Genomic DNA, 13,931 nt, shown 5'->3' on the forward strand with positions numbered 1-13,931 from the left:
TTTCTTGGCACAATAGTCAATAAATTGCTTGCTTATGTATTCACCACCATTGTCCGACTTTAAGAACTTTACCTTCAAATTAGTTTCATTTTCAACAGCAGATTTCCATATCTTAAAAGCATCAAATACATCAGATTTATGTTTAAGAAAATAGACCCATACCTTGCATGTTGAATCATCGATGAAGGTAACATAGTATCTCGAGCCTCCTAGAGATGAAACTGATGTTGGTCCATATACATCTGAGTGAACAAGCTCCAGCTTCTAAGCTTTCGGTGTCCTCCCGGTCTTCACAAAAGTGACTCTCCTTTGTTTACCAAAGACACAAGATTCACAGAATTCAGTTTCCACTTTCTTCAAGTCTGGAAACTTCCCTTTCTGAGCCAACATCTTCAATCCCTTCTCGCTCATGTGTCCGAGTCGGTTGTGCCATAAAGTAGATGGACTCGGACTGGTGGTCATGGCATGAACACCTTCGGCATGAATCTCTGCCATGTATAGAGTGCCTTGCTTCTTTCCTTTGGCAATCACTAAGTTGCCTTTGATCACTTTCTATTGTCCACCCCCAAAGTGAACATTAAACCCTTCATCGTCCAATTTACCAACTGAAATTAACTTTCTTCTCAAATTAGGATTAACCCTGTCATCTTTCAATGTCCATATAGTTCCCAATGAGGTCTTCAAGTCTACATCTCCAATACTCGTAATATCAAGCATTTGATCATCGGCTAAACGAACTTTACCAAAGTTACCTGTTCGTAGATTCTTGACCATATATGGGCATGAGATAGCATGGAAAGAAGCACCAGAGTCCATAATCCAGGATTCCACTGAATTCTCAACACAACATATGAGAGCATCTCCTGATTCTTTAGAGACTACACTGTTTACTTCTTTCTTTGCAGCTGGTTTTGTACATTGGCTTCTAAAGTAACCCTTTTCTTTGCAGTTCCAACATTCAATATCTTTTCTGTTCTTTGACTGCCCCCTTTTTCTGGACTTTGACCTACCTCGATTAGTTCCTCTATCGTTTCTTCTTCCTCTACTTTCTGTGTGCAATAAAGAACTTGAACTGGAAGTTTCATTATTGCTTCTCCGTCTGATATCTTCATTTATAATCAAGTCACGAATACCCTCAAAAGTGAGTTTGGTAGTGCCGGATGCACTACTAACAGCTGTGACTGTGTCTGACCAACTTTCGGGCAATGATGATAAAAGGAGGAGCGCTTGTACTTCATCATCAAACTTTATTTCAACTGAGGCTAAACGAGAGATAATCGAGTTGAACTCGTTTATGTGAGAGGTAACTGACATGCCTTCTTTCATCTTGGTGTTAACCAATTGTCGGATGAGGAATACTTTATTTGAAGCAGATGGTTTTTCATACATGTTGGACAAAGCTTTCAATACACCATAAGTAGTTGTTTCATTGACAATGTTATACGCAACACTCTTTGCCTAAGAAAGCCTAACCACACCCAAACCTTGTCTATCCAACAACTTCCATTCTTCATCATACATGTCATCCGGTTGTGTTCCCAACATAGGCAAATGCAAACCCTTTTGATACAACAAATCCTCAATTTGCATTCTCCAAAATCCATAATCACTACCATCAAACTTGTCAATCTTGATTTTACTATCTTCTGCCATTTTAACGAACAATTATCAATTTGCTACAAACTAAACAAATTTGTACTGCTAAATGATAATTATACTAGTGGAAGCAATAAACGGAAACAAACACTTATTTGTTTCAAGCTTTGAAATGGCACTGAGCAAAATAAGGATGGCTGATAAGAACGTTGTCAAAGTTGGGGGTTCTTCTAGCAAATAAGGAAAACTTAATTCCCTTAAAGAAAGACAAAAAAAAAACAGAACACGTCTGTTCTTCTACTTCTTCCTACGCATAGAACAAGAAAGGCTTGTTTCTCCTTCTGAAATCCAGCGAATCCCAAGCAAAATCGAAACCCTAGACCTTCGATTTTGAAACCCTAGATGCGATTTCCAGCAAGGATGGTCTCTAATTTGAAACCCTAGGCAGCGGCGGATGTGCTAGCGGCGGGAAGATGAACAACGGCGGCGGCTACTGGGTTTCTGAAACCCTAGTCACGATCTACTACGGCGACGATGAACACATCTTCAATCGGAACCCTAGTCCCGACAGGTATCTTCTTCTTCACCTCTGTTTGTTACTAGTTTGTGCGAATCAATCGAGAGCCTGTGCTCTGATACCAGTTGTTAGGTCAAGAACACAATTCACACAAATAATAGAACAATAATCAGCAAGCTTGCACACTCACACACACACTCTAATTCACGAGAACACAAGATTTATAGTGGTTCGATCAAGCTTGATCTACATCCACTCTCCACAACTAGTTTTCTTTGTATTAGGTGCTCAAGAAGTTTACAGTACGTGAAGAGAAGTATTTATATGGGGAACAACTAGGGTTGTTGACTTTAAAATTACATAAACAGAGAATACTCCCGCTAGCTGCAAAAGGAGTGTAGCATAGAACACCCCTGCTAGATTGCTAGATGCAGAAGGAGTGTAACAAGGAACAACCCTACTAGTCAAATCCTCCACAACCCAACAAATGCCAAATTAGAACGTCTAGTTAAGCAGAAATATGATTTTGGTTTGAGAATGGAAGATGAAACTAGGCCAAGAAATAATAATAATAATAATAATAATAATAATAATAAAAATAATAATAATAATAATAATAATAATAATAATAATAATAATAACAATAATAATCACAATAACAATAACAATAACAATAACAATAATAGAAGATTACAAACCTCTGTTGTCAACCCATCTAGTATTGTTCAACGCCAAGGTCAGAAAGATGCACTGGTTCAACGGTTATTGTTACCGGCTGATGAACCATGTGATCAAAACTATAGCATTGTTCCCATACTTAGCATGGGTGGGGTTTGGAAAACTACTCTTGCTAGACTTGTGTATGACGAACAACAGGTCAAGGATCACTTTGAGCTCAAGGCATGGGTTTGTGTTTCAGATGACTTTAATATCCCTGGTATAAGCAAAGAGATATTTGAAGCTACAGTGGGTGAGCTAAGGAAGGGAAATAAAGATTCTGATAATGAAGATTCTGATAATGAAGATTTTAATAAACTTCAAGAAGATATTAGAGATCACATAAAGGGTAAAAAAATTCTATTGGTACTGGATAATATATTGTCACACTTTGTTTTCCCGGTGGGCCCGAACTTGGGGTATATGACAAATTGAAGCAGATATTCAGAATAACACAGCGGAAGTCTTGGGAGTATAAAATACTATTACAAATTAAAAATGTCCAAATGTTCAAATATTATACAGACCAAAAGTCTATAAAAGATCCACAGGCGGATCGGATAAACAAATGATTACATAAACAGACTACTAGGCATCTTGCATGGAGTTGCAAATTCCACTTAAGCAATTACCGGGTAGCTTCCAGCCTATTTACGTACTTTGCAACTTGCGCTTAGTCTTTTGAAAATACGTTAGTTTACACTGGTAAACACAAATAACCGACACATTTTGAAAATATTTCAAAATCATTTTCATGTACACTAGGCACATATATTTTCATAAATAACTTGGGATAAAATATGTCTCTTGTTATCAGTATTACATGCTTGTCAATACATATGGGGTCCGGAACTAAACTCCGATAACATGATTAATCGACACGCCACTTTAACCCATAAAAGGATATCCTCATAAGGGCAAGAAAATATTTTATTATAGCATTAGCGTATGTCGGGTGTATGCCTACACCCCGTGCTTAAGTCGTGGCCATTTGCAATTAAATGAGCCGAGGATATCCAGGACATGGACGCATTAACCCCCCCCCCCCGCAATGTTTAAGTTATCAAGCAAAACAAATTAAAAGGGGTTATTCGGATTTTTAGACACAATCTGTCATTGATCCACACCCGACCAAGCAGTAATAATTTACCATATCCCAAGCCCGTATAGGAAAAGTAGGTTAAGAGTATTTACCTGGCTTAAGTCTTTATAATCCAAAGACAATTATATAAGCACAGCCAATATAACAAAACAACTAGCAAGGTTGCAACTAACTAGACGCCCTTAGTCTGGAATGAATGGTATAATAACCAATTAGAATGTTAACGGTTCCTATTCAAGTCATAGACTTGGACCGGTTAACTAATATATAAAGAAAACGGTACGGAACGCTAGATTAAGCGGTGACCGGATAGAATGTAGTTTAAACCCTTACAAGTACTATGACTTGTATAATATGGTTAAACAATATAACATTCTGGAATTTAAAAGAAATTGAAAGAAATTGACCCAATTCGGTTAACTTACATAAACTAAGTTACATAAGTCAACCGTACGTGCATAGGCGGTATCGGGTGATCGGATGAGCTAATGTCAAGTTCATTATGCCAAAACATCTTTATTATGTTACCACATCAATAGGTATTACACTTTATATGTTCAATATGATTTAAAAACCAATTCATGCACAAAAGGGCAAAATTGACATTTTTATGGCATAATGTATGAACTTGCATAAAACCCGACAACTTATTATGATCAAATGGTATAACCTCAGAGGGTTATTCCATACATAAATATGATCATAATGCAACTTCAAGTCAGTAGCTAACTTAGCTAAATCGGGCCAAAATCGAAAGTCAAATCAGAAGTCAAACTGTTTGACTTTTGGTTGCGAACCGAACTATAAACTTGAAATGACGGGTTGAACATGCTTAGACATGTTCTAATATGTAATAGTAATTGTTATAATGTCGAAAACATGTGTTTAGATACTTAGAAAAAGTGCAAAATGCAAAAGCGGATTTGAAATAGCCAAACTTAAAGACTTTAAGAATCTATGTGGGAAAGTCTCCATTGTAGGTTTGGAAAAAGTGCAAAATGCAATTCATGCACAGGATGCGAACTTTTCAGAAAAGAGGCTTAGTGAGTTAGAGCTTGTATGGGGTGATGAGCTATACGATTCACGAAATGAAATGCTTGAAAAAGAGGTCTTGAATGAGCTAAAGCCTTGTCAAGATGAGTTAATAAAACTCAAAATTAGGTCATATGGGGGACTGGAGTTTCCAAACTGGGTTGGGGATCCCTTGTTTCTTAATTTGAAGCATGTGTCAATAAGTGGTTGTAAGAGATGTACATCAATACCGCCACTGGGACAACTACCATCACTGAAGGAGTTGTTAATTGAAGGCTTGCATGGAGTGGAAGTTGTGCGTTTTGAGTTATTTGGGACTGGTCAAGCATTTCATTCTCTTGAAATTCTGAGGTTTGATGATATGGGTGGGTGGAAGAAATGGTCAGGAGCTGTGTTTCCACGCTTGCAAAAGCTTGAAATAAAAGATTGTCCTAATTTGGTTGAAGTCACACTTGAGGCACTGCCTTCACTGAATGTTCTAACATTAATTACGTGTCATAGTGGTCTGTTAAGAAGTCTGGTTGAAGTAGCATCAGCAGTCACTAAGTTGATAATATGGGATATTTCAGGGCTTAATGATGTGGTGTGGGGAGGTGTTATAGAGTATCTTGGGGCAGTGGAAGAATTAAGCATGTGGAGCTGTAATGAAATAAGGTACCTGGTGAAATCAGATGCAGATGCAACTAAGTTTCTTGTGAAGCTGAGGACATTGAAAGTGGATGGTTGTGATAAATTGGTGAGTTTAGGAGAGAAAGAGGACGATGATAATTGTAGGAGCAACATGCTAACATCTCTTAGGATATTGGGAGTTTATAATTGTCATAATATGGAACGTTGCAGTTGTCCAGATGGCGTTGAAGAGTTGCTTGTCTTTGAATGTAGTTCAATTACAGATGTCTCGTTTCCAAAAGGAGGACAGGAGAAGCTCAGGTCACTTCAAATCAGGGAATGCAGGAAACTATTGGAAAGTGAGTTGGGAGGACAAAAAATGAACAACAACAACAACAGAAGCAGCATGCCGAAGCTTGAAGATGTATGGATAAGTGATTGGCCAAATCTGAAATCAATCCTTAATTGTTTGGTTTGCCTCACCACATTGAAAATAGAAGATTGTGAAAGTCTTGAGTCATTACCTGACAATTTTTCATCATTAACGGAACTGAATTTATTCAATTGTCCCAAATTGGATGGTTCCTTTCTTCGTGGCAATTTGACATCGTTAAAGAAACTGGAAATAAAGAATTGTCCCAAATTGGAAGTTTCCTTTCTTCCTGACAAATTGACGTCTTTAAAGACACTGATGATAAGTGATTCCCCCAAATTGGATGGTTCCTTTCTTCGTGGCAATTTGACGTCTTTAAAGACGCTGATAATATTCGATTGTCAGAGTATGGATGCTTCTATTCCTAGTTGGGTTTGGCCTCCCAATTTGCATTCCTTAGTAATAGCGAACTTGAAGAAGCCAATCTCAGAGTGGGGCACAAATAAATTTCCAACCTCACTTGTTGAATTGAAGTTGCAATGTGATGATGGAGCTCGTAGTTGCAGTGGGTTTTCTCATCTTCTTCCTTCATCTCTTACTTCTCTTGAATTATATGGATTTAAGAAACTGGAATCGTTTTCAGTGGAACTACACCTCACCTCCCTCCAATCTCTCTCTTTTAAAGATTGCCCTAATCTGAAGGAAGTATCTTGGGCTCTTGGCATCCCCAACACCTCCCCTCCCCTCCCTCCAGCATCTCACTTTTGGCTTTTGCCCTAAGATGATGGATCTACCAGAAATGTTGTTACTCCCTCTACCTTTAATAATTTTTTATTTAATAACTTATTTATAAAAAAAAATTTTACAAATTATTTCAAATATAATCTCAAATATTTGGTTTACTGTTTTCTGTGTTTGAGGAGTATATAATATTCTTTATTTGGTAAATCAAGATCTGAACTCGTTTATTTTGACAATTTACCAAATTAAAAAATTATTGAATTAATATTTAGTTACATATCCCAGCTTGTGACTCACAGTTGCAGATGTCCAAATATAATAATATGTGGAAATGATGAATCATTTGAATTATGTTTGTCGCCATATGCGTTGCCAATTACTATTCTCATTATCTGTATACTAATAGCTTAACTTTGATATGCTCTTTGAGCTTTCTTATTTAATTTGACAGTTTGATCTATGAGGAAACTAACCACGATTATATCTATTACACTTTGATGCTGCAGATCTAGTTGTGATGGGAAGCGTTTTACACTTTCTACTACAGATTTGCCAACCTTCACAGCAGGGAGCATTGCTTCCTTTTTTCTTTATCTTGTTTTGTCCAAACCTATTAGTGATTTGTGAATAAAAGAACCAGTTGACTCATATTGTATTTTGATGGTATTGGGTTGTATTTTGTTGGTAACGGGTCAGATCACAGATTGTATTTTGTGTGTATACCGATTACCTTTATTACTGACTGGTGCTTCACTTGTATTAGTTTTGACTATATCATTATTTTATTTAACCAAAGTACCTATTTCCTCATTTTTGGCACTCTTGCAATGACCTGCGGTGTGTTTGCAACGGAAGATCAGCTTTTCATTGGTATTCTTGTGATCTAATTTTCGATTCCAAACATAAACTGTGGCATATTCAGACTTGTATGTGTCAAAACGAGTTGAGTCAAGATAAGTCTATGGTTATTAAAATTTAAATAAAACTCAAAGATTTGAGTCATAATTTTACTTGAATTAAAGGGGTGGTTTTGAAATTTGTCAATAGCAAACTCGAAACGTATATAAGTGCCTGCACTGCATTTAAAGACAATAATGCTTCCATTTTCACAATTCTTTTGTAAGTTGCGAAGGCATATATAGCGGGTGGTTCTAGTGAACATAATCAGAGGAGTTAAACAAAATGATTAATCATCAACCAGCAACTTAATAAACAACAAGATAAGGTACACATGAATTGCAAGAAAGTAACACTAGAACAGATTTACACAATCCAGAAAACCAATTTACAGGAGACCCAAAAAAAAAAAAAAGAATACGAAAGCGCAACAATCGATCATGATAATTTCAAACGAAAGATTGGGGCCCTGGAGAGAAATGAACTACTCAAAAGGGTCCAAGTCACGAGTAAGCCGATCAAAACGTATCAAATATGGCACAAATAAATGGTGCAAATAATGATAATTCCAGAATATAAAAGGAACGTTTAGTGATAACTTAATTTAAGCAAATAATACATTAAGAGATAATGTTCTAATCATACCATTATCATAAATTGAAGTGGTAACAAGCATAGGCGGACTCGGGATTTTTTTTTTCAATGGGGTTCATAACAGGAGAAACAAGCTACACAAGGATTGAACCCATGACCTCTTGTTGATAAAGAGAGGGATTTACCACTACACCAGGTTTCTTTTTCTTTCTATGTTGTCCACCTAATTGTATTTATGAGGTACTTATACAATTTAATATACGGAATTTTTTTTAAAACATTGGGGTCTGGAGACCCCGACACACTCTATGTGGGTCCGCCCTGGTAACAAGAGACCTAACTCAACCACAGAGAGCTAAAACTAAATAAATAATATTACCTCATGCTTCTTGCGGTTGTTGAATAAACAAACGTAGGATTGCAATTGGCCCAATGTCTGAATTGGGAAACTAAAAAAACAACACTGGCAGTGGGATTCGAAACCACGTTGAAAACAGACAACAAAACGTTGACCGGTGTACCATGAACATAGGGTTTTGATTTACTAATGACTTCATTTAATATATACTAGGTTAAAACCCCGTGAATTACTTCACGGTTTGCATAAATATAATTCTATAATAAATAATAAAAAGATATATTTAAAAAAAACTCTTATATTGCACGTGCTTAATAAAATATAAGATCATACGTTAATACAAACAGTCATCAAGGTTTATCTTTTAAGAATAAATGAGCATTGATGTTACTATTTACTTATTATAACATTTTACTTTGTTTTTTTATTTGGCATACCTGTAATTTTATATAATAAATAATAAAAAGATGTATCTTTAAAAAAAAACTCATATATTGCGCGTGTTTAATAAATATAATGTCATATGTTAACACATATATTTGTTAAGATTTATCTTTTAAAAATGAACTTTAATTTACTATTTAGTTATTCTAACATTTTACTTTGTTAAAGATGTATTCTTAACTAATTTTTTGTTTAAAATTATTTTTATTATCTAATATGATCATAATAAAAATAAACATTTATATTCTTATCTATTTTTTTGTTTAAAATTATTATTATTATTTAATATGATCATAATAAAAACAAATGTTTATCCTTATCTAAATTTTTATTATTATCTAATATTTTTGTTTAAAATTATTATTTTATTTAATATGAGAGATAAATAGGAAAATAAGGTGAGAAAGCATCAAGAAGTGATACGTGTCCAAAAAAAATTTTTATTTATTAGTATAGGAAGATTATATAAAACATTTAAAAATTTGGAGGTCCTATTTATTGGGTGGCCCTAGACCCAAGCCTTACCTGGTTCTTCTATTGGGCCGGCCCTGGTTCTAGTTGACGGGGTAGGAGATTCAGAAAGCTTCTCTGAGTTTGTTGAGAGAAAGTCGAATATGTTTCTTCTTCTGCAAGGAAACCCCCAAACTCAAGCAAATAAGTACAGATAATCAGTTTTAACTCATTTACTTACTAATGGGTCAATTCCGATTATGAAGAGAGACAGAGAGATCTTAAAAAAAATTGACTTCATGATTGGCCTTTGTACACTTCTTCTTCAACTTAGCTGAAAATTTATTTTGGAAAAATAATAAAGTAAGACCATGTTGATGCCATCTTATGAGTCACAATTACTAAGAATGCTCAAAAACCGAAAGAAGTTATATTCGTTAATAAGGAATTAAGGATTTGGCATTCATAAATAATTCTATTTCCTTATAATTGGGATAAACTTATTAGGATTTGTAGGTCCCTTTCCGGTGGATGACGAACCTAAACCTTGTTATACAAACCTACTAGCGAGTGCGGAATCCAAGCTAGCAAGCAAACCGAGTTAGTAGCAAGTAGAGAAACAAACACACAAGTTCACCGATTAACACAACTTGTATTAATGCAATGAGGGTTCGGTTACAAGCTCAATGTTTACAGAAATGTTCTATAAACTCTCTAAGTGTGTGAGTGTTTCGGACAGGATGCTCTCAACTCTCTATCTCTCGGTGTGACTATCTGTGTGCATCTGTCTAAAACTCAACACTGCATGGGTATATATATACCCATACACAGCAGGTCTGGTCGAAGGATCCGATAGATGGTCCGAAGGATCATCTATCGAGGACAAAGTATTCGAAGGATAAGCAGGGACCTCGAAAGATCATCTTTCGAGGTCTAATCATTCGAAGCATATCTTTCGATGAGGTCGAAGGATCCACATTATCCTTCGACCTCTTATCCTTCGACACAAAACATCTTTCAACTTATTGGCCAAGTCAAACTAGGAGGATAGTTGACTTGGTCAACTTACAGACTATCAAGGACATCGTTTACATACAGACCGAATACAGACAAAGTACAGACATAAGTGCACCAACAAACTCCCCCTTGGCTGTAGCTTTGTCTTTATCTTCTATAGTTGTAGACTCGTCTCGAATTTCGACGGTCTTGGGTCTTCGAGTTCTCAAAACTCTGATGTCCTTTCGAGTCTTCAAAGTCGGAGGATCTTCAAAGTCTTCACGTTTTGAAAGCAGAGAGTGTATCAACAAACTACCCGTATCATGTAGGAAGTGTGTTGACAAACTCCCCCTTAACATAAGCTCCCCCTTGAGTTATGCTCGTGAAAAGACTTTATCTTTATGAAGTGAGATCCTTGTGGTGTTGATGATGGCCAACGGCAACTCGATCATTTTCATCACTTGAGCGCCTTCTCGTCGTGTCTTCATTCCAGAGCTTGTCATCGACTATGTTCTCCTAGCCTTTAGAATCTGCACATGCAAGAAATCTAAACGCATAATGAGAACAACTGCTTGGAATATAGTATAAACAAATGACACACGAATGACCATGTCACAATCAAACACCGTCCGACAGTTTGAAAGTTTAAATTTGTCAATTTTAGTTTTTAACTTTCAAACATGCAAATTTTTGACCGTTTATGAAGATTTAGTCAGTTCGGTTTTCGTTCAGGTTTCAGGTAGCGAAGACTTTGAGCTCCAACATCGTACGATCGAAAATAAAATAGAAAGAAAATCTTTTTGACTTTTATAAAGTTTATATTAAAACAAGTCTAAAATCTTTTTGGTATTTTTGAAATTAAAAGACAACAATTTAAAATCCTTTGAGTGTTATCAAACGACATCACCGCTAATGTCGTGCTGATATGCACCAAACGACGAAACTGTTTAAAAATAAAACAATAAAAGTTAAGCAGTAAATAAATAAATATATACAAACATTCTTTTTGCGAGTTTCGAGGGTAAGAGAATCATATCAGTGTACGGTCATGCCAAAACACTCTTGTTGTTCAGTTAGTTAACATTAAGATAAGCATCCTATAACAATTATCGGTATTGTTGTCCACTTAAGCTCAACTTATCAGATGTAATCATGGCGAGGGGATACGTTAAGGTATGATTTATACTTACCGACCGGTGTTCATCCACATCACGACACATTTCCGTATCAAGGTATGCACGAGAGTTCATCTTACCGGTGAATATACCGATTATCATCTGTTTGACCGTATAAATTGTGAGATACTCACTTATTTTGATTTGAAAACAAGTCCTATGTGATATAATCACTTATTGATGAGGAACTTGATTTTCATATGCATGAGGGCACAGGTGCAAGTCCGTGAACAGGTCAGTACTTCCGTACAGCAGAGAGACGAACTTGGCACCCGGATAAATGTGATATTTTATCACTTATTTGTATGGACATGTGATTGTTTATCACTTATTGAGGTCGAATGCAGTATGTAATATGTACACGTATGTATAGTATCATGGAAGATCTAGACTTGCGTCCCCGTTATTTTTCGGTAAAAGATACAACCATGATACCCAGATGATAAGCAGCATAAAGACCGAATATCTCAGAACCTCGGCAATCTATCAAACGAAATTTCGGTACTAAGACCATATGCCAATGAATGGTTCCCACCTGGTCTTCAGTCGATTTAAGATTTATATCACCCTGCACACTTTAAAATGATTGTGAGCCTACCGATACATCTTATATAGAGCTGCTTATCGTTTTTCATTTAAGGTTTAAAGAGGTTTGGATAGACCACTGATGTACTATCATTTTCTCTTTTGCTCGCCAGGAAACTCATTTTTGATTTTCTATTGTTTTTGTGTTTTTGAAATTTTTCGATGTTTTTGGATTTTCAGATGTTTGGATTTACTCCCCCTAAAATCAATAAACTAAGATAAATTTAAAACACAAAGGTATTTACAAAAATGATTTTCCGATGTTGGTTTTACTCTTGCTTGACCTTAATGCCGTTTACCAATAATAAAAAGTCAAATCTTGATTTGTCAAAAGCTTTGGTAAATAAGTCGGCACGTTGGTCATCGGTGTGGACCTTAACAACATCGATTAGCCTTTTCTCAAAGCAATCACGTATGAAGTGATATTTGATTTCGATGTGTTTGGTCTTTGAATGCTGCACAGGATTTCTAGTGATATCTAAAGCAGCAGAATTATCAACGTAAATAGGAGTAGTTAGGAATTCAAAACCGTAGTCCCGCATATGTTGTTGAATCCAAAGAACTTGGGAGCAACAACTTGAGGCAGCAATGTATTCAGCTTCGCATGTTGATGTAGCTACACACGTCTGCTTCTTGCACTGCCATGTGACTAGGCGATTTCCTAAGAACTGACATCCAGCCGTTGTGGATTTACCGTCGATTTTGCATCCGCCAAAATCAGAATCACTGAAAGCTACCAATTCAAAGTTATTATCCCTAGGGTACCACAGACCGGTGTCAGGGTACGCCTTCAAATAACGAAAAATCCTTTTAACAGCAGCAAGATGTGAGGCCTTCGGGTTAACTTGATATCTGGCAAGCAGGCACGTCGGGTACATTATGTCTGGCCTTGATGCTGTGAGGTACATAAGAGATCCGATCATAGCGCGATAGATTGAAGGGCTAACAGCTTCTCCCTTCAAGTCAGGAGTAATTCCGTGATTGGTTGGCAATGGGGTACCAATGGGCGTTGCATCAGACATCTGGAACCGGCTCAAGATGTCACCAACATATTTAGTCTGATGGATGAATATCCCAGACTCCGTTTGTTGTACTTGTAGGCCCAAGAAGAAAGTCATTTCCCCCATAGCACTCATCTCGAATTTATCCTGCATGATGCGCTCGAATTCCCTACACAAGACATCATTAGTAGAACCAAAAATAATGTCATCAACGTATACCTGTACCAGAAGAAGATCTCCATCTTGTTCCTTGATGAAAAGAGTACAGTCGATAAGACCTCTACGAAAACCGTTCTCCAGCAGATAGTGTGATAAGGTTGCATACCAAGCTCGTGGTGCTTGATGAAGACCATAAAGAGCTTTGTTGAGCAACCAAACCCGATCGGGATGGATAGGATCTTCAAAACCTGGAGGCTGTTCGACGTACACCTCTTCTTCAACCACACCATGTAAAAATGCACTTTTCACGTCCATCTGATAGACCTTGAATCCTTTGAAGGACGCATAGGCTAGAAAGATTCGAATTGCTTCGAGACGTGCAACAGGTGCATAGACTTCGTTGTAGTCGATCCCTTCAATCTGACGAAAACCCTGAACGACTAAACGTGCTTTGTTTCGGATAACAACTCCGCGGTCATCCTTTTTGCATTTGAAAACCCAACGGGTACCAATCTTCTTGTATCCAGCAGGTTTCTCTACTAGTTTCCAGACACCCAGCTTCTGGAATTGTTGCAGTTCTTCCTG

The 13,931-nt window shown here is 36.7% G+C and overlaps 1 protein-coding gene across 1 annotated transcript; it reads left to right on the forward strand.

Annotated features, from left to right (window-relative positions):
- The first annotated feature begins 2,069 nt into the window (after positions 1 to 2,069).
- Positions 2,070 to 6,726, forward strand: LOC110902134 (putative disease resistance protein At3g14460). The gene is made up of 3 exons (XM_022148866.1): positions 2,070 to 2,167; positions 2,800 to 3,196; positions 4,822 to 6,726. Exons 1-3 carry the CDS (start codon positions 2,070 to 2,072, stop codon positions 6,724 to 6,726), a joined length of 2,400 nt encoding a protein of 799 aa, XP_022004558.1.
- The last annotated feature ends 7,205 nt before the right edge of the window (positions 6,727 to 13,931 follow it).

The sequence above is a fragment of the Helianthus annuus genome, chromosome 13 (assembly GCF_002127325.2).
Source record: "Helianthus annuus cultivar XRQ/B chromosome 13, HanXRQr2.0-SUNRISE, whole genome shotgun sequence".
In the NCBI taxonomy this organism is placed as follows: Eukaryota; Viridiplantae; Streptophyta; class Magnoliopsida; order Asterales; family Asteraceae; genus Helianthus; species Helianthus annuus.